General features: G+C 38.7%; 1 protein-coding gene across 1 annotated transcript; it reads left to right on the top strand.

The window, feature by feature from the left end:
- Positions 1 to 13,565: 13,565 nt before the first annotated feature.
- On the top strand, positions 13,566 to 14,649 carry CtsL3 (Cathepsin L3). The gene has a single exon (XM_017080458.4). The coding sequence runs from the start codon at positions 13,586 to 13,588 to the stop codon at positions 14,600 to 14,602; it is 1,017 nt and encodes a 338-aa protein (XP_016935947.4). The 5' UTR covers positions 13,566 to 13,585; the 3' UTR covers positions 14,603 to 14,649.
- The last annotated feature ends 6,834 nt before the right edge of the window (positions 14,650 to 21,483 follow it).

The raw sequence follows: 21,483 nt of genomic DNA, 5'->3' as shown, positions 1-21,483 counted from the left end.
TTTCTCAATCATTGCCCTTACGACCCTAATCAAATTTCACCTGATGGCAGCCAGAAATTTACCAAAAACCATGAACACACTGTGCACTGATTGCTGCTGCTGCTGTTGTTGCTGCTGCTGCTGTTGCTGTTGTTGCTGCCCCGGAGCAACATTGCGTTGGTGGGATTGCTGGGTGGCGATCCGTTCGTGCGGACAGTTTGGGGCTTCCCGGAACGGAATGGGGAATATTTTGTTTTGATTACAACTTGACGGTGGCTCCTTTATTTTATTATGAATCTAATTCCTTATAATTCGTAACATATGTTTCGGCCATGGCCGAGGCCAACTGGCTTTGAATTACAAATCAGGGCCCAGAAGGTCGAGAGCCCTGCGTTTCGTTTTGTTTCTTGGGAAATTTAAGTTAAGACATCGCTGATGACGTCGCCCGGTTTTCCCTTTTTAAGGTTTTTCGACCAAACACAGCGCCAGTTGGGCCGGCCATTAGACTAATGCCAAACGATTTGAGTTTTGCATTTTGCCCTCGGGGCGCACTCGAAACTTGGTGACACTTTAAAGACCTTTCCGGCTGCGTGTGCCCGAGCCCCCGGAAAGCTGGCAAACAGGAAAACTCTATCTGACTGTCGCCCATATGAATATTTCATGTCAAACACACGTCATTAGAGGGGAACAGAAGAGGAGGTAGCTGTGCGCTCCATTCAGCTCGGTTCGGTTAGTCAGTCAGTGGGATTTCAATATTTTTCAGCACCCTCGAACGAGAGACAACAGCAGCACCAAAGGCATCCGAACCGAAGTGAATCCGTCTGCACGGCAGCAAAAATCGGTAGAAGTCCGAAAAAAACCCACTCACTAAAACACAGTTTTCCACTTCAACAGATGAAAATATGCAAATAAATGTACATTTCTTGTTTATGTATTTTATCTTTTGGCCGAGAAATGTATAACAAATTTGATGAAAATCTAAATAATTGTTTTAAAATTATTTTTTATTTATCCGTGCAGCCAGGAGACTTCAAAAAATCGAAAATAGAATAAAAATGACTTTATAAAAAGTAAATGGGAACTCAACAAATTTTGAGAGAAGATAAACGAACGAACATGTAGTATATTTAAAGAACGATTTGGCTTAAATGTTTGTTTTTAAATTTATCATCATTGCTTATTTACACTAAAAATAAACACTTTATAATTTACACGTTCAGTTTAATATATTATTTAGTTAAATTCTTAACTGATTTGTTTGCCTACTGTTTCAATGCATATCAGTAAAATTTATTTGCTCAAGAAGTTTCTTCAAAGCTTAATACTTTTCAAAAAAAAACACTCTTGAGAATCTGAAAACATATATAAAACCCATGAAAAACAAATACCATTCTTATTTGTAGGGTGGTAAAATAAATGTTAAGACCCTCTGAAATTTTTTCGAGTGTCCTGGTGGGCGGGTGTTTGCCCGGTGGGTGTGGCATATGTGCTCAGCTTTGCTGTGGCATGTGCACGAGCCTGTGCATGTAATTTACCTAAAGCTCGATGCGCCGGTAGCATCGGCTCCGCAGCTCCGCAGCTCTGGAGCTCCAATTGCTGATGTTGCCGCTGCTGCTGCTGCTGCTGCTGTTGCAGCTCCGGAGTAAATGCGGCAGCTGACCTATTCTAGCAGTCAACCATAAATCCACACTGATGATGTACTTCATGCTATTGTGCTTTGGAATTATATCGCATATTTTTGGTTTCTATTGCACATTCCTTTCTGGCAGGCCACACAAACACTGGCACACTGGCACACACGCAGGCACACATGCACACATGCGCACGTTCGGGACGGGGGCGGTGTGGGCTGCGGTGGGCGTGGCCGGTGCACAGTATCTGCTGGCACGCCATTTCATCATCATCAAACGGCAGCCACAGTGGCGGCTACAACTGCGACCTGGCAAGACGGCATCCGTTTACCCACCCGAATTTCCCCTTGAATCCCACAGCCCACCCAGATTTTTCCCGGTCTGATGATATGCAGGGGATCCGACAGCGGGGGGTGGGGCGGACGGAGTGACTGACTGAAAGCCTTTCCCCCTAACTTTGAAGCGCACGCCAAGGAATTTCTGCCTGCATGTTGCAGCCGTATCATTGCCCGAAACTAAGCGAAATTACTCTCCACCTGATCGCCTTTAATCACCCAAAGACAATTGGGAACTGCTTTTAAAGTAGGGTCATGACTTCCAGCTGAAAGTGCTTTAATCGTGTTTGGTCTTCAAGGAACCAAAAGGCTTATAAGGGTACTAGGGGCTAATTAATTAATAGTGATCTCTAACCCTTCTTACGTAGATAAGATTGAGAAAAAAAAAACAAAATATTATTTTAAAACAGTCAGACAATTATATTTAGTTTCTTCCCCGGAGATACAAAAAGTCCTACAATCCAAGACAATCCAAACATAACATGCTTGATTATTCCTAAAAATAGCTAGAAATTAAAATATTGATACTACAAAATATTTTTATTTTCGCCCCTTAGAACGACAAAACTAAATTATCAGACACTTGCAATTGTATCTAGTTTCTTTCCCGGAGGTACAAAGGTCCGCCAATCTAATCCAATCCAAACATTAGATCTCTAACTCTTTCTAAACAGTAGTATTTTAATAAATAATTCAATTCACTAAATTAAATTATTAATCATTCCTAAAAATAGCTACAAATAGCTTTAAAAATAACTTAATTCTATTTCAACGTCGCCTTCAGAACGATAGAACCCAGTTGTCTAACACATGCAATTATATTTAGTTTCTTTCCCGGAGATACAAAGGTCCGCCAATCCAAGCCAATCTCCTCCCATTTCTCCGGTCGCTCTTTTGTGCAATTTCGACCGTTCGTTTTGCAGCGATTTGTGTTTTATTTCCGCTGTGTAAATCGCAGTTACAAATGCAAATGTAACTAAACCAATAATATTTTCAACTCGAACGGGGGATACTGGGCTACTAACTAACAAAACGGTGCAGCAGATGTGCCAATGCACCGTGAAGAATTTTCAATGGCTTGTAAACTAATCAGTTTGAATATATTTATATAAATATATATTTTCAGCTAGAGAAGACAAAAATAGTACTTCGCGGTTTTATTAAGCAGCAAACGGATCAAAGGTGGCATATCTGAGTACATGGAACTTGATTTTAGTTTTTTTTTATGAAGAGAATTAGATTATTATGTTAGGTTTTGTATAAGAATTTGTTATTAAATATTCAAAAAATGAACAAAATAAAAAATAGTTTCCATTGCATTGGTTATAACTTATAAAAGCGGCCAACAGTCAAAATTTGCAAACATGTACTCACTTTTGCTCCCCACTGTACGAGTATGCTTAATCATTTCGCGCCTTGTTACGTAAAGATTCATATTCTTTTAAATGTAAAGTTATTTCATTTAACTTTTCAAGAAAACCCTCAAAATACTTGTATAAATAAAACATATGTTAAAGCATTTCACAATTAGTTTGTAAGCATCGAAAGACTGTTTAACGTTGATCTTTTATCTATCTTTTTTTATTATTAAATCCAAATTTTTTGATATATTTGTCTTAATGTAAATGTAAAGTAATGTTAAACAAATTAAATTCTTTTTTTGCTGTGTTTCTTGCTATTTGTTCAACATGACCGAACAGATGAAAGTGGGTGGGGAAAAAAGCGAAGTGGGACGGGGCGTCAATCTGCAACATTGCTTTTCTATATATGACCAGCAAGTCGGATGCATTTTTTAGCAGCGCGAGTGGCGAATTCGCGCAGCAGCTTCGCCAATTCCAACACCCTTGCTAAAGTTAATTGCCGTGCAATTTTTGTATGCATAAATAACGGTAAATTTGTTATACACATCATTTTGATTGCGCTCGCTAAATCATCACAACAGCAGATGACGAAAAACATTTGCTGGCCCCGTGGCCAAATGCGCGTAAAAACACTCCAAATGACTCACAAAAGGATAGAAAAAACAGTAATATTTATTTATACGAAATGTGCCGGCGAAACGAATTTTGATTTAAATCAAATAAAATATTTAAATACCAGAATGTTAGCCTCCGCCAAATGAATAATGGGAAAATATTTTCACAACTATGGGGGGTCGGCGGGTCCTGGAGGACGAATGAAATATTAGCACAAGCTTCGAAATAATCGTTTGCAAATTTTGTGTTGTATTTTTAAATGCATAGTATTAACAGCATTTGCAGTCAGTCACAGGGTAGTAAGTGCTGTTGCTCAATCAAAATGCTGGATGGTATTTTAAATAATTTTTAAAGTCATTGTATGTGATTGTTGCTGATTAATGAATGTTGACATTGGTAATAGACAAAATAAATTACATAAACCACTATTTTAGGTGTAAGATGTAGCAAGAAGAAGTAATAATTAATACCAGATGGACTTTGTCCTTTATTTTTGAATATAACAAAGCAGGAGCTTCTAGTAAAAGCGAAAGCAGCATTGATTTTTGATGAATCATCGTTAGGCATTTAGCAGTAAATGATAACTTATTTATACAATTTTTGAAGGCATCAAGTACAGGACAGAAGCGGAGCCGCGCTGACATTTAATCTTATTGATTGATGACAGACTGTCAGACGGTGGCCCCAAGGAAGACCCAGGAAAATAGCGACGACAGGCATGGCAATCGCACTTAGAACTGTTTGCAATCCCAAAAAGCGACGACGAAGTGCAACACATTGGCGGATAAAGAAGCCGCGGCGGCAGTAGCAAGTCTAGCATCAAAAAACATTCCACAGCCATAAAGACTTAAAACACAGGAAAAATAAAATGGGAAATTCACTTGAAAATAATCTGAATCTTTAAAATGGGCAGATTAACTCCATCAAAAAAACCTTTATATTGTTTTAAAATACCACAAAAGATCATATACAATCGTTAATATTAGTTTTGAGAAAAGCACGATTGAACTGATAACAAAGTACACATTTTTGTTTTAAATGTATCTAATCTTCTTAAATGGACAAGCTATATGTTCCGACATTTGGTTCATAGCATGAGCATTTAATTCCTCATTAAAGGTCTTAATATGTCAAATAGGTGGTTTATATTTCAGCGATTCGAGTGCATATTTTCGGCGAGTGCACTTGTACACACCATGCAGACTGGCAGCTGTGTAAAATTCATCTGTCATCGCGTGTGTAGCGCCAAAGCTTATGACGTTAATCCTTTAAATGCGCCAAATGCATGCAAAACTTTCCAACTGCAGCCCTAAGAGTATGGCGTATATGTACTTCAGCTGCAGAATCGTCAGCGGCAACGACAGGGGCTGAAGCTTTCGCAAATTGTAGAAATTGTATGCCTTGGCATGGGGAAAAGCGGGGAAAGTCGGGCACAAACGGGGAAAGCGGGGAAAGCGCTGCCAAAAGTGGGAGTGGTGCCGGAGGTGTCAACTTGTGTGCGGAGGTTTTGTATCTGCGCGACAAAATCAACCAACCGAAAGCGTTCAATCATCGTTAGTTACCATATTCCGCGGCAAGCGGCCTCCCAGCCTCCGAACATCCCGACTCCCGATCCCAAAAGAGTGACGGGCCAGGTAAGCCGAGTCGTAAAATAAAACGCACAAACAGTCCCAGAAATAGAAGCGAAACCGAACAGAAAAACAGAAAAAAGAGGAAAGTAACGCGGGCAGGATATAGCAAAAGTTGCAAGAGTTGCCAAAGGAGAGCTGCATATTTTTGCGTTCGTTGGCATAAACTGGGTTAGATCGCGCACTTAATACAAATTCATGAATATTTTATAGACGTTTCGTGCCGGCTAGGATGAGTGGTGAAAATGTGAGGAAAGACGGAGCGGTGGATCCGCGTATGCTCCCTTTTTTTGGCTTACTTCAATTTAATGTAATTAAACGATGCTTAGAGGTTTCACGTAATCAAATTCAAATTACAAATGCCAAAAGAGGACTCCGAGAAGAGCAGCCATTTGCTGCAGTCGTGTGCTAAAACGGGAGTTGACATCAAGAATTTTTGATTTAACCAAGTGCATGATCTATGACAGCCAATGTGTCCCGCACAAAGACAGCCAGCTCAAGAGCGAGCTCTACGATGGGACAGAGGACCCACAGATGGAGAACTGGAGCACGGAAAAAAATCCACAAGTTGGACTCCAAAAATGTGCATTAAATTCTTTTCTACTTTGATTTCTTAGGAATATTTAATAGGAATTTCTATAAAATTCTATTAAGATTATTTGATCATGAAATTATTATTGCAAATATTCGTTTTGTTGCTGACTTAATGTCAAATTATCCAAAATTATCCCCGAAAGTGTGCTTTAAAAAGTAAATAAAAAATTAAAATAACGGAATAATTACAAATTAATACAAAAGTAATCCATTCTTCAGTCAATTTCACCATCTAAATAGTTTTGTATTCACAATACACCAGAAATCGTTTAAGAGAATCTCATTTCGATATTTCTAGGGCCTCTAGGTGCCTTCGATCTTGATCCCAAGCTAACACAAATGTTGGATCTTTTTAGAAACTGTATAGAGATCATCTAACCTCCGATTCCATGAGTTTTTTCCCAGTGTCGTTGACTGCGAGCCGCATTTGCTTGGCTTGCTCGTCTATTGCCAGTCAAGAGTTAACACGAATCAATTACGCAGACACACACAGGGGCGAATACTTCCCGGAAAACTCGAAAGATGGATGCAGGGACATGGACATGGAGAAGGAGATGCGGATTGGGATAGAGTTGGGGACTCAAAGAGACAGTGCTATGGACTGTGGACTGTGACTGCGGACCATCGACTCACCGACTAACTGGCAGTCTGACTGGATGCGAAGAACTTGGCTGGCTGCTGCTGTCAAATGACATTTGACTTGGCTGCTGGGCCAAGGATTTACAATTTAAAGCAAGTGGCCAATAAACCAGATGAACGACCATTCGAACCCCATGCCCCCATACCTGGGGTTTCTGAAGAGGTCCAGAATATTTGACTGACGTAAGTGTATCCCCAGTGTGTGTGCTCTATGTGCGACAGTGCTCAAATGCCGGAAAAGCGCTCAATGCCAAAGCAATTGGGTTTATGGCCCGTGTATGTGAGTGGGTCCGACTAGTGGAGAGCGGTAAACGATGGCCGAAGGGTAATAAAAACCATAATTACAACATAAATGACAGATGTTACACCGTCGCCGGGATAGGTACACCCGAGTATATGGCTAGAGCCACAGATAGCCGCCCAAATAAGAGGGTAGCACTCATATTAACAGCTATTAACAAACTATAAAGCTCAAATGGCAGGCTATTGTTTCAGGTGATTAAACGACGGCTAATTGATGGCTGCAGCACACAAGGAAAATAGTAATCATGGACAGATGGAATTCGAAAAACCGAAGCGCAAATGACAGACTCGAAATTCAATTGAAAAGAGGAATAACAACTGGATCCCAGCAATTTACTTCCCCAGGGGTTTTAAATTTCAATTGTTACTCCCTTTTACTGGCTTTAAAATTAACCACAGCTTCATTTTACAGGTTTCCAAAATGTACATTTCAAATTCCACATTTCATTCAAAATTTTGTAACGCAGTGTAGGAGACATTTTCGACTACACCTCAAAAGCAAATTCGATTTAGTCATGTCTGTCTGTCCGTTGCTCTTTCCGATTCTACGCAAACTAGCCTCTCAGTTTTAAAGCAATCGGGTTAAAACTTTCCCTAAAGTCTTCATTCTACTAACGGCAGTATGTAGGTTGGAACGGACCGGATCGGACAAATTTATCCTATAGCTGCAATCGGAGGAATCGATAAAAATAATGGAACCAAAATATAGCTTCGTTGTTTTGGATCGTATTCACAGGGTATAGCATTTTGTACACTTTCAGATTTATTTGCTATGGAACTAGACTTTGTAGTAGGATAAGTGACTTGCTATAAGTATAATTAAGCGTAACTCTGCTATGAATATATATATGTAAGTATAACACTTTGGTGTAAATGTATAGCAACAAGTATTTGAAAGTAACGGCTAGCTGTTTAATAGTCGTTAGCATCTAAAAGTATATCCTGTTGTAAAGTGGCCAACCTGGCAACTTTGCTAAAATGTTAAGTATCGATATTGATCGCAACCAACTTTAAGTAATCGAATGTAAAACCGACGCTATGTTAATAAGACGCTATGTTGCGAATAAGAAGTGAAGGAGAACAGTCAAGTTTAATAAAATCTTTTAATAAATATAGCAGCTTATACTACTATAACTTATTTGTACAACCAGTTAAAACTATAAAGTAATAAAATACCAAATAAAGTGGACTTAGTAGTGCTCATAATGAAAAATTTGTATAGTGGTTTAACCCTCACATCAGCTCAATAAAGTTTTACTCTAATTTTGGTCACTATCGGATTGAAGAATTATTATGTTCCCTTTTTAATCTATTCAACTTAGTTTTTCGCCAGTGCAGGATCATCTGAGTCCTGTTAACCTCAACCACGACCCAGCCAGAACGATTTCAATTAGGATGCGACGATGTACGAGTATGCTGAACCAAAGATAACTGCGCGATTTTGGATTGCATATAATCAATGCAAATACCCGACAATAGCCAATGGAACTGGCTCGCTGTCAGTACTTTCCCATCTCCACCGAAGTCCTGCCACCACCGAAACCACCGCAGCGGCATTCAAAATAGATGCACCGCTCGATCCGAGGGCTCACTGCTTTTTGGGCCGGCGGGACTGAGGAGCACTGGGACTGCATTTTGCGTAACTCATTAGGACCTTACCTCATTTGGCGATGGATGAGTGGGCGGACCAGTCAATGGCAAACACCCCGCAGCGGAGCAGGAACCGAAGGATGCGACTGGCAGCGATTCCGGAACGGGGTACTGCCGGATTGATCGGAATGGCACTCGATGGACGTAGAACAACCGGAGCAGAGCCTACACTTCCGAAAAAGCTCAATCAACTGCTTTTGGAACCAGGTTATATCGCCTTCTTAAACGCATCACCCTCAATTGTTGTTTTCCAAGAAAATGTTAAACAAATATTATGTTATATTCAAATTATTGATCAATTTTTATTTTTAAATGTCTGAAACTTAGGTTTGTATGAAATAGTTCGATAAAAATTCATGAAAATGAAAACTATTGTATAATTAAAAATGATTATACCAATATTTATTTATATACCATGTTGATATCAAAAAAGTTATTTTTGGTTTTTCTAAAGATTATTAAAAGGAAATTTTGTATGTGTAAGGATATTGCTACCATGGTTGCAATTTCATTCATCGGCGTTTGCACATCGTCAGCGCGAACGTCGATGCCTTGCATTGTGAATTTTTCCGCCCACTAAATTGTGGTTAGGAGGTTCAGTCCGCAACACCCACCACGCCCACACCCACCGCCCCTTTCACAACCCACAATTTCCCATTGCATTACTGTGTGTATGTCACGTTTTCCACTTGCATGACCACTTCCGCGAGCTTTTGTTGGTCTCTTGCCTGCTGGCAGGATGTCTTACATCATGGCAACCCAAACGAGTCCTCCACATTTGCAAAATTAAGAATATGGTCTAAAAATGATGAGCTATTCAGGACACTCATCAAAAACGAATGTGCCTACCATTTAGTAATTTCGAAGAACCGACAAAGACAAATCGACAAGAAGGTTTTTTAGTTTTAAAATTCTTGCATAAAATGTTATTTTTAACTGGTGGATAAACTTTTACTAAGAACAGAATAGAACTAATAAAAGTACTATTTATAGCTATACATAATTGTCTTCACAAAGAACAAAAAACTTGTTCGCTTTTGGAGAAATTCATTTAATAGAGTAATTAGTCGTTTGAACTATAGAACTAACTTAAAATTAGAATGACTTGGCATAAAATGTACTACTAATAACTAATTTAAATACTGGTCTAATATAATTTAAAAATTCAACTAATGGATTTATATAATCTTCTAAATTACTTACATCTACCTTTCTTCATGCCAAAGTCAGTCACTTAAGCAAACATATTAGCCAACTTAGCCAGAGTCCCGTGGGAGGTGGCAACCAAAGTGTTGCTTACAAATCTTGAGTTGGTATCAAATATGTACACACTGGCGTCGTCGATTAATTAACACATTGTCTGCAGGTATTCCACACTAGGAGCGATAGTCTACTGAAACTTTTCGTCACATTTCGTGATTAATTTTAATGGCCCACAAAGTGAGGATCCCCATGGACTTCGAGCCGGATCCCAAAACAGAAGTCAAAGTTAGAGACTAAGGTAACGGATACAGATACGGAACCTGGCCAAGAGCTGTGGTCAACGTTGATTAGCCGCAATCACTTTGGACTCCGCTGGGACGAGTCGTTAACTGTCGAGAGTGCTCCATCGTCTAGTCGTTGGTCATGCATTTTCCATGAGCCGGCACACGCACTACCTCCCAGAAGCCGAACTAACAGCCGTTTAGTGGACACTACTAGCCTCCAGTCTACACAGAGAGAAAATACTGATCGGTTGCCAAAAATGGTTCAATCGCTTTTAAGGAGATAAAGTAAATACTTTTTAAAACCATTTTTTTAATGTTCTTTTACCTGTTTTTTATTCAAAAGTGTACTACTAGATACAAACTATTTTCAAAACACTTTAGTTGACTTCATGTCAGCACTCCCTTGTCGCCATCTGTTGGGACATTGGAAAACTTATTTTAAGGCATATTTCTCTGTTTAAATCTATATGTATATCTGGATACATATGTACCGAAAAACAATTTCTTACTGTGTAATTCCGAGGGAGTGGCCACGCACTGCCGCAAAAACAAATGCAATCGGCGGGGCACACATTCGCCCCCTCTTCCGACTCTATTGCGTATCCCATCCGAGCTCGTACCTCTCGAATACATATTTAATAGAAAGAGCTTAGACGTGCTGGGTCCTCCAAAGAGAAATGGGGAGTTGCAAGGGAATACGTGTGGGTAGTTAAGCTGATTTCGGTACCTTTGTCTGCTGTGCCACAGAAGCTAATTAGAAGAACATGAATCTTTAACTGATCAAAATAAGGTGAACATGTTGGTATAAATTGTCGCAGACACATATGTATACTAAGAATATAAATTGAAAATTATTTTTTTAAGGTGAGGTATTTAAGAGTTAAGAAATATTTGCGTAAGGTAAAACACAATTAAAAGTCAAGCCAAGAATATATATTTAAGAACAGTTTTTACAATAAAATTAAAGTGGATATAAAAATGCTACTGCAGAAACTCATTTGAGTTCTGTAATTCCATATCTCATTAAAACTCATTCCAATTCAGTAGAGTTCGCTTAAATGGAGCTCAAAAAACAATCCAAACTCATTTTAAATAAATAACACTGTCTTGTTTAAGCCGTTCAAATAAAATTCATAGGAAATGCTTAAGTTACTTTATTTCTAAGCTCCCACTCGCTCAATTGAATTCTGCTTAATTTATACAATTGCATACGTTTGTGTATTTTTGTTTGCCTCAACATAAATCTTAACAAAGCTAACAGCAATGCCAACAACAAATGCTGCTAACCATTTGTCAATTTTAAATACATTTATTGTATTTGCATGCCTGTCTAGTCCCCGTACAACGAAAGAAAAAGCAACAATAATTTAATAACCCACAAAGCGACAGACACACGCTCGCAGATATACATACAGACAAATGGACAGACAGACATTCGGGCCAAGTTGCCTTGTTGGCCAAGTGTTGTGTCTATGTATTATTCAAATTCAATTATAAAAAACGCAATAAATAAAAAATGTTTACATGCAAAGGAGATAAGAGATAAAACCGAAAGGGCAGGAAAAACATTGCGTGTGTATCGAATACTCTAAGGATCTTCCTGCAAGAGTACGTGTTGATTTCCCTAAGAATATTTAAGCCATTATAATAGTTTAATGTAATGTTATTTCTTTTATTTTTTTTATTTTTTTCGTATGTTACATAGGTATTTATAACCAACTTTTCTTATAAGCAAATATAAAGTATACGTACAAGTATTATCAGCTCTTCGCCTTTTCCCGATGCCAGATTTAAATTTCAGTACAATGATGAATTTCCTGTATTCAATAATTTCTTGGATATCAACAATGCCACAATCTCTGATAAAGTTGGCATACCCTTTTCCTGTGGACCCAAAAACGTGCGGCAAATAGCAAGAGAGGCAAAACCGAAAAGGGAATATTTATTATTTGAAAAATACCTTGAGGCCGTGGCAAACGTCGTGAGTTCATAAATAACATGCGGTCCAAAAATGGACAAAATCAAGCCAAAAGTGCAGAGGGCAGCAAACAGAATTCGATAAGCGATAAGGAGTGGGGTCCCCGAGGCAGCCATACAAATAATAATATTAGTAATAATAGTAATCAATGTGTAGTGTAAATAATAAATAACACCGGCCCGCTGTGGGCCCCAGAAAACGGCGATAGATTGGTAAAAGATGATGAGGCAACGGACGGGACGGTCGGGACCGCTGGTCCTCAATGTTGGATGGCCCATGAGCGATTAGCCCCAGCACGCAACAGCCGTGAAGAGTGCTTACAAAGGTCAAACGGAAGCCCCGAGTGCAAACACACTCGGCGAGATAGAAAGCATAAACAACATAAATTTATTTGCTGTTAGCCTAATGTTATTTATACCTTTCAATTACAATAACAGCGGGAACAGGAACAGGGCCAGGAGCCAGAAACAGGGGGCAGGGGCAGCGGGTCTGGTTCTGGGTCTCGGCAAAGTAAATAATAAACCATGACCCATCAGCAATCAGCCAGAAAAGAGGACCCCCTGCCCCGCACTATCAAACATAATGCGTGCGCATAAATAACTGGGCCATCTCTTCTGGGCCATCCCCCGCGAAAGGTGTGAATATTAAGCCGGTGGCAGCGCCAGTTCCCCAAAAATTTACGGTCGCCCGTAAAAGTTCCGCTCCAGTCATAACTCAAATTCATGCCTCCCGGGGGAAAGGGCTGCCGCGTTGCCAACGCATTTGATTTTGGCGCCCAACTCCGGCACCAAAACGCCCGACAAATGAGCCAGCCAACCGCAGCAATATAATTCGCCAAATCTAGGGATGCAAAACGACATTAACGCGGCTCAGCAGCCAAGATTCTCATCCCCAAAACGTGGCGAATCAATCATTTGGTGCGACCCTTTGCCAGGGTCTCAGCCTGATATACACCAGTTAGCTTCCCCTTAAACTTAAAGGATTGTACGAGATTAATTGCATTTATCACCATTGTTTTTAATGAGCTGTTATATATAAGTTTAAAGTTTAAGAAAGTTCACAAAGTTCACATAGAAAGTAATCGAAACTCGGTCGATCCTAATGCTTTCCATTATATTAGAAGAAAAATATGTATCAAAAACCTATATGACTTATATAAAATAAAGTATGTTATTTTTAATAATTAATGAAGAATTCTTCACGACTTATCTAATTATATATACGTTAACTTTTTAATTTCACTTTAATCGTAATCGTTTTTCAATTATCAGTTTAAACAGATAACCCCACAAACCGCATGCGTTGCACTTAAGCGCAGCTCTTGATATTGCGCTCGTCAAAATCCGAATCAGTTTTAAAGCGACATTAAACCTGGTCAGATCGCAATGAGTTTTCTTCGGCGGATTGTACTAGGAGTCCCCTTCCTTATACTTTTCCTTCAATTTGGTTTGAGCGATGTGTTAGTGAGCGATATGGAGTGGGCCCAGTACAAGGATCAGTACAACAAGCAGTACCGGACAACCGACAGTTACCACCGGGATCTGTACAGCAAAAGAGTAAAGCTGGTTGACGAGCACAACAGGCTCTATTCCGAGGGTACTGTGGGGTTCAAGATGGGATTAAACGAGTTCTCCGACATAGATCAGAGTCTCCTCTTCAAGTATCGTACATCGATCTCAATGCCCCCGGAACCAAATTCTGACGGCATTACGAAAACTTCAGACTACAAGGGCTATGACGAAATAACAGAAGGAATAGACTGGCGCCAGAACGGCTATATATCGGCAGTGGAAAATCAGGGCACCGAGTGCCTCAGCTGCTGGGCCTTCTCCACCTCAGGGGTCCTGGAGGCGCATCTGGCCAAGAAGACCTCCAAGTTGGTACCCCTTTCGCCCAAACATTTAGTGGACTGTGTTCCCTATCCGAACAATGGCTGCTACGGTGGTTGGGTGAGTGTGGCCTTTAACTACACGAGGGATCACGGCATTGCCACCAAGGAGTCCTATCCCTACGAACCCAAGAAGGGGGACTGTCGCTGGAACAGCACATATAGTGCGGGCAGATTGCGTAGCCACGTAACTCTGACCAGTTCTGATGAAAAGGAACTGGCCGAGGTGGTCTTCAACATTGGACCCGTGGCAGTATCCATTGACCACCTTCACGAAGAATTCGAACTCTATTCCGGTGGCATCTTAAGGATTCCCGCGTGCCGGTCATCCAAGAAGGACCTCACGCACTCCGTTCTCTTGGTGGGCTTTGGAACCGACCCGAAGTGGGGCGACTACTGGCTAATCAAGAACTCCTATGGAACAGCCTGGGGCGAGAGCGGCTACTTCAAGCTGGCTCGAAACGCCAACAACATGTGTGGAGTGGCAACCCTACCCCAATATCCCCTTGTTTGAATAGATCTTTAACAATAAATAAATGTCTTGCAATGCAATCGAGCGTACATTTTGTATTATTACACACTTACCGAGGATATCTTAATATCAGTCAGAAATTTTTAAAGCAGTGAAGGAGATGTTTCCGATCCTTTAAATATAGAACAATAGGAAAAATACCAAAAACAAAATTCTAGCTTCGTTGTTTTGGATCATATTGTCTTAAACACTGAGCTACAACTCTTTTATACGATCTTAGAGTTTCAAATAAAAGTGCTGAGATTTTGGAAACTATAAAAAAAAAGGAATTAGAAACGCAGATCATATAATTTTATTTTATCACGCCTTATCTTACGCCCACAAACGCCCATAACGCTAGAACCTATCAAGCGCCCGCATTTTTAACGATATTGTAAAAGTGTAAATGAGATTTGGTTTCAATAAAATATCCTCATGAAATCGCTTTAATATGAAATTATAGCATTCAGTGGACAATAGATTCCGGTGGACAATACTTCATTTTAAGATTTATTTTGTAGAAGCGCTTTTACATCAGAGAAATTATGAAAAATTAAGGAATTGTAACTCTTTCGTCAAACTCCAAAGACATGGGAAATCTTTCAAGTTAGGGACTATTTTTTAGCAACGCAGGTATGTATTAAGAGTGTGCTTCAGCGAAAATATTTAAGAAAAGTGGAATTATATAAGCGACATAATTCAATATTTGGGCAAACATCGGTTTTTGTATTCTTAGCTATATCGCGGAACCTGTAGGTGATGGCCCAAAACTTTGTATGAGACTTTTAATCAGAAGGACCCAATTGTCATGGAAAAGTATAAATGGTTTCTGGAATTTTGACAAAGTTCAATTTGGTTTTAAGGTGTTATTAATATACATCTTCGTGCAAAAAATAGTTCAAATAAAAAGCAATAAGCAAATAATAGAATCGAAGCTGGGTGTTGCAGTGGCAAGTAACAAGTATTTGATAGTCGACTATAGCGTTCTTTACTGTTTATTCATTCTAAAATACAAATCGCTTCACTATTCTTGGAATAAAATTGATTCGCGAGAAGTGGAATTCCTGGTAGTGTAGTTTCTAGAGATAATGATTACAATTCGACCTATGAATCGTTTAGGTGACGCCACCCCTTTTGAGAAAATGTTAGAAGAAAACGAAAGTTAGATGATTTGATTTCTTATCACAAATTATATACATCGCCGCTGTGATTTTACAAATTATAAATTTAGTATGAACTGAAAGCAGAGATAAGAGCCCAGCTTACGAACAAATAAAATAATACATTTACATTGAATGGGTATACGAAAGCACTATTAGTATAACCAGAAATGTTTTGAGTATATATTTTGATAATAAATGATTTGATAACTTATAGAGGTGGGCAGTTTTTTGACAGGTTAGGGAGGATTAGTTTTTATTAAACATTCTGTTTCTTAGGTTTTTATTAACAAATCAGTGAAAGGAAACTATTTTTGAATTGGTATTCCAGGTACTCTCGTTATAATTTGGATTATCAAAATCAAAAGGACACCAAAATAGGCCATTAAAAAATTATGTGGGCCATTCCTAACTTAAGCACACCAAAGAAAAGACAAGCACCCTAAAGCACCTGTAATTACAGATTGGACAATTCTAAATTTGTCATTAATTGTGTGGTGCGCCCACAAACGCCTGTAAACCTACAGCCCAGGTCCTTCTGTCCTTCTATTTCTGACTCTCCGCTGGAAGAAGGAGGACAACTGATTGAGCAGCGGATACGTCTGGACAATTGATAAAATGTGATAAACGCGCACCAGTGGGAGACAAATGGCTGCCAGGTTTGTGCATTAGCACGTGTCCAGGACGAACCAGTATACAACTCTCGTACAGAGAAAGAAATGTTCTGAGTTCTTGTTTTCCAATAAATTTTATTCACAAAAAAATAACACAAGTACTTGAGCTTATTTCCTTTTCAGTAAAACTTAATTTACATAATTTTTGTACTTTTTATAATCTTTTAGAGTAATTAGTTTAAGGTGAAATTTAAAAACCAATTGGATTAAAATATTTTTCTTTATTTAATTTAATTTAAATAAGATATATTTATGAAAGTTCTACTACTTTTTGAATTCTTTAATCATCGGCTAAAAAAATGCACAACCACTCTTTATAAGCCAGTGATTCCTATCAACTTCTGCAATACTTTGAAATTTTTGCTATAAAGAACCTTGAACTCTAAGTCTGTGCAATTAAATTAAAAACGATGTTTTTCTCCCTATGTAGCTGAGAATGGGACTGCCAGGTGACTCGAGGCAGCCAGCCAACAAATTGAATTTATGGCCAGAGCTAAGCGTTTTGGGTGTCAGCCTGGTTAGGTCTGATTCATTTGCCAGATATAGCTGGGTATATAGGGTGAATCGGGAGTCAGTGGGTAGTCGGAGTTTCGGGGGCTGCTGCTCAAGTGCTGCTTTTAATTTCCGACTCAAGCAGTTGGCGATTTGCCGGCCCTGCGGCCTACAAACAATTTCAAGCAATTTGCCTAAAAGTGGGCACCGAAGTGGGCGGGGCAATGGATGGCTGCCAGTCTATCTGGGGGCATGCATCTAAATGAACTTTGCGTGCTGCCCAGAGGAAAAGAGACGGGGATATTGCGGTAGAAAGAGAGGGCGCCAGGCCCGGGACAGAGACAGATACAGATACTAGGAGTCAGTGACAGAGCCCCTGGGGACAGCAGGCAACTCTCACATTGATATGATAAAAATTTAGCAATGTGAATAATTTATAATTGCCACGCAAGCAACTAAAAGATCTAACGCACTCAGAAAATTGTTATGAAGAACGAAAAAGCGTTACAAGCTATATTTCCAATCTATTATAGTTATGTATGTAGGTAATGTCATAATTTTGAAGAAGGTATAATCAACATTATTCAAAAGCATAGAATTTAATAATTAAATTATAAAGCTGATGCCTTTTTATCTGTAATTACTATATAAGTCAAGTTTTATTAAACCAAACTAGATTTTGGTCAGTGTTGGTTCCCCTTCCTGGCAATATGCAAATCCTTGAATTTTGATGTGTTATCAAACACATTTTTATTGTCCTTATTGTTTTTATATATTTATCGCATTTCCTTCGCATTCGCAGTTTACCGCGCTGAAATCGATTTGCATACTTCAGGAAATGCCTACGAAAGCGTTTTCTTTTTTTATTTGCACGAATCGAATCTGGGAGGACGGGGGAGTAGGGGATATATGCCAATGTTTGCAATAGTTCCTGAAAAAATGAGAGCCACAAAAATATAGGAGGCCGAGATGTCCTTCAAGTGTCAACAAATGTCAGCAAACTATAAAAATCCCCATAAATGTATCGCAGAAGCCATGGTAAATCGTAAAACGTATAAAACATAATATTAATAATGGCATACGACTTATAAAAGTAAACAGCTTTATATACAGATTGGGAAAGTGAGTTATTAAAGTTGCAATCCAGTTTCATTTCCTTTTGATAAAAATTTGAATATCCAAAAGTTGTTTGCATCAAAATTATCAAAAACTAGCAGGGACCGTTGTCATATATAATATAATAAAAATTACTTTTTATTGATTACATTAAAAATATTTACCTGTTTAATAAAATAAAAACCAATAACAGTTATTATTTAAGCTTTATACATATAAATTTTTTTATTAGTATAGTGCGTAGGGGTACTCGCCAATCTGATTTCACTTCCTTGAAAAGGGTGTTTACATTTACCACCGGGACTTTTTGTACATTTCTTTAGCGACTTAAAAAATGGCTAAGTTACTGAAAATTGTTAAAAACACTTGAACAAACAAATAAAAATAGATTGTACTATCAGGGGGGACTCATAAATTGACCCAAGTCAATAATTTTGGTGTTTATCTAGGGCTATTAAAAAAGAGTGATTTTTTCAGAGGTATATAAAGTATATATTCTTATCAGGATTACAAGCCTAGACGACCAAGCCATGTCCGCTGTCTGCCTCTGTCATTCTGTCAGTCCGTATGAACCCTGAGATCTCGGAAACTACAAGTGCTAGAAAATTTTTATTAGGCAGGCAGACTCTAGGGCTTCCTACGCAGCGCAACTCTTATGCCCATAACGCTCAATATGCATGTCCGTCGCCCACATTTTTTAATATTTTGTAAGAGTGTAAATGGTATTTTGTTTTAATTATCAATACCATTCCATATGCCAAAGATCGGAACATTCATTAAAAGCTTTAGGCAAATTAAAGAGTCGCTGCAATCTTGGTAGCAGTCGCTTTGCTCCTTGCATATCTCCCTTTATCTGAGTAACGGGTGTCTGTTAGTCGAGGCCATCGACTATAGCCTTCTCGTTTGTTTTTAATTAATAATAATACACTTTATTTTGTATTTATAGTATATTTTAAATTTTAAATACCTTTCTTTTGTCGCGCCTTTACAAAATTTGTGCCCTTATTAACCTAACTTACGTTTTTGAGGTTATTATCCGTTCGATTAAATACAATATCTCAATAATAATTAAGAAAATTAAGCCAAAGTCGAATATTAAGTTGTCATCGCTGTTGATCGAAACTTTCCCAGCTTAGCTCTTTTCCTCTATTCATAGTTAAGCCGTCTTAGGCCAAGAAACGACTTAACATGAAGTTGGGGAAAATCCCATACCTCTCACGCATTCACAGTAAGTTTCAGCATCTCAAAATCGACATTAGCGGAATTAAAAGTTTTTCCATGCGGTGGAAATCATGATAAAAAAGTTTCGCACTTCCGCTTTATTAAGCGCAAAGGCAAAAGAATGAAACAAAAGGCGAGAAAAAGTTTCTTTTCAACGAACATTATAATTAATACCCCACCAAATACCAAATTTCTGTTGTTAATATTCCATAAATCCAACTAAGAAATCCATTTCCATTTAAGCAGCTTTACAAACGGCCATTATTATCTTTCTATTATGCAGATTAATGCAGTCTGGGGCGAAGTGCTGCTATCAACTCGGCCACAAATCACTGAAACCGCCTTAATGCAATTCAATTAATTCAGTGGAAATCTAATTGGAGATATCAGTTTTTGGTGTCAAAATAAACCGATGCGAAACGAAAACAAAAACATTGGATTGGAAGTGGGTTCGGGCTTGGGTTTGGGGCTCTGAAACAGAAACAGAAACAAAGACAAGTTGCAAAAGGCAGATGATGGGTATGTGTGACGTCATTACGTAATCAAATCAAATAACAATTTGTACTTTGTTAAATTTCTTGTCGCCATCGATTGCCAGCTGTCTTCGCCCCGACAAAAAATGCAAATTTCCAGTGTTTTTATTTTTGTATTTCTTTGATTGTTTGTCGCCTTTGTGGCTTATTGTTTTTGGCTTCGATGTTTCTGTGTTTTATTACGTGACAACTTTGAATTAGTCGATGGGTTTTGGCTTTGGATTCGTTCGGTTTCGATTGTTTGTGTTTTGCCTTTGATGCCTGTCTTTCGCCATCTCCCTCTGTTTCCTGTCCCCGTCCCTTTCTTTTCGTGCCCCTGTCTCTTTCTGTGTGGCGCAAAATTACTCGGTGTCGCATTTTTATTGCCCAGCTGACACATAAAGTCAAGTGGTGGACTCAATCGAAGACAGACCCCCAGCAGTGGGCTATTTTCAATGGGTTAAAGTGGGCCGAAGTGGGTCAGAGTGGGCTAAAAGAGGGTGGGGCAAGGACAGGTTTATGATTCCGAGCCAAGGAAATATGACAATTACAGACCATATTGACAATCAGTCTGTCAGGCAAAACAAAGAAAGGCTGGGAGTATATTTTTGCCAGCAAAATGTTCAAAAGAATCATCATTACTTTATGGAATATTTTAGTTTTTCTGCCAGTAGTGATCTTCTTGTCAACCCTAAGGTCCTTTTATACCTTGAGTAAAATTTCTTTATACATCTATATTTCATTCGGAATGTTTTTAGGTTCAATGCTTTTTTCCTAAAAAAATTAATTAAATTATGTATTAGACAAATGATATTATAAATTATAATATCATATACTATTTTTAAGCCAATTCGGTTTTTGTTAGTCGGTAATTTCTTATGTTATAAGTAATGGCGGATCCAAAATTTTGTTGAACAGAAAATCCCAAATTTGAAATAGAACACCACCCGAGTGGGTGGATCTATCCCGCATATGCCCCGTGGATCCGCGCATGGTTATAAGTCCTTATAATCGATCTCTTGATTCAGCAACACCCTACATTAAACTACTTTTAAAAAGTGTGATATTATAATTATAATTATTATAACATTAAAACATAATACATTCATCAAAACAGTTTATATGTAGTTAGTAAAGTTGTGAAATATTATGAATGCGCCATAGGGCATCATCCTCAATTCTCTTATGATCCCGATTAGTAAATTAGTTTCATGGGCTTTATGCTGCCAACGACTCGCTATCTTAAGCCAAAGGCCCTGGATTAACTCAACTACTTCGAAATCAAACTCAATTTGCGGCAAATGTAACTAAATTCATTTCGGCTATCGCGATGAGATGTGTTGGAACCTGATTCTGGTACTGTTGTTGTTATGCTAATTAAGACGGAAAACTAATTTCGCCTAATTAATGATGACCGATTAAAATAGATTGTCAAATAAGCTCCGCCCAGATGGAGATAAGGTATTCCGGGTTAACAGTTTAAGCTGCCAACTGACTAATTGGAGGTCCAAGAAAGTGCAAAGTGCAGCCCGATATTCCGGTCCAAGGTGTCACATATCAAAACAGTCGGGCAAACAGACAGACAGCCTGGCAAACAAACAAATTGAAAGCCAGACAGACTGGCAGACTGACAGTAAGAGAGTGGAAAGGTCTGCACGAGGAAAAATTACTTTGCAAGTAAAAATAATTAACATAGGTATATAGTTAAC

The sequence above is a fragment of the Drosophila suzukii genome, chromosome 3 (genome assembly GCF_043229965.1).
Source record: "Drosophila suzukii chromosome 3, CBGP_Dsuzu_IsoJpt1.0, whole genome shotgun sequence".
NCBI lineage: Eukaryota > Metazoa > Arthropoda > Insecta > Diptera > Drosophilidae > Drosophila > Drosophila suzukii.
The sequence above is the reverse complement of the archived record's forward strand: the minus strand, read 5'-3'. Positions and strand labels throughout refer to the sequence as shown.

What these genes read in the sequence shown, in the direction of transcription:
- CtsL3 (XM_017080458.4), top strand. Translation starts at nt 13,586, where the DNA reads ATGAGTTTTCTTCGGCGGATTGTACTAGGAGTCCCCTTCCTTATACTT.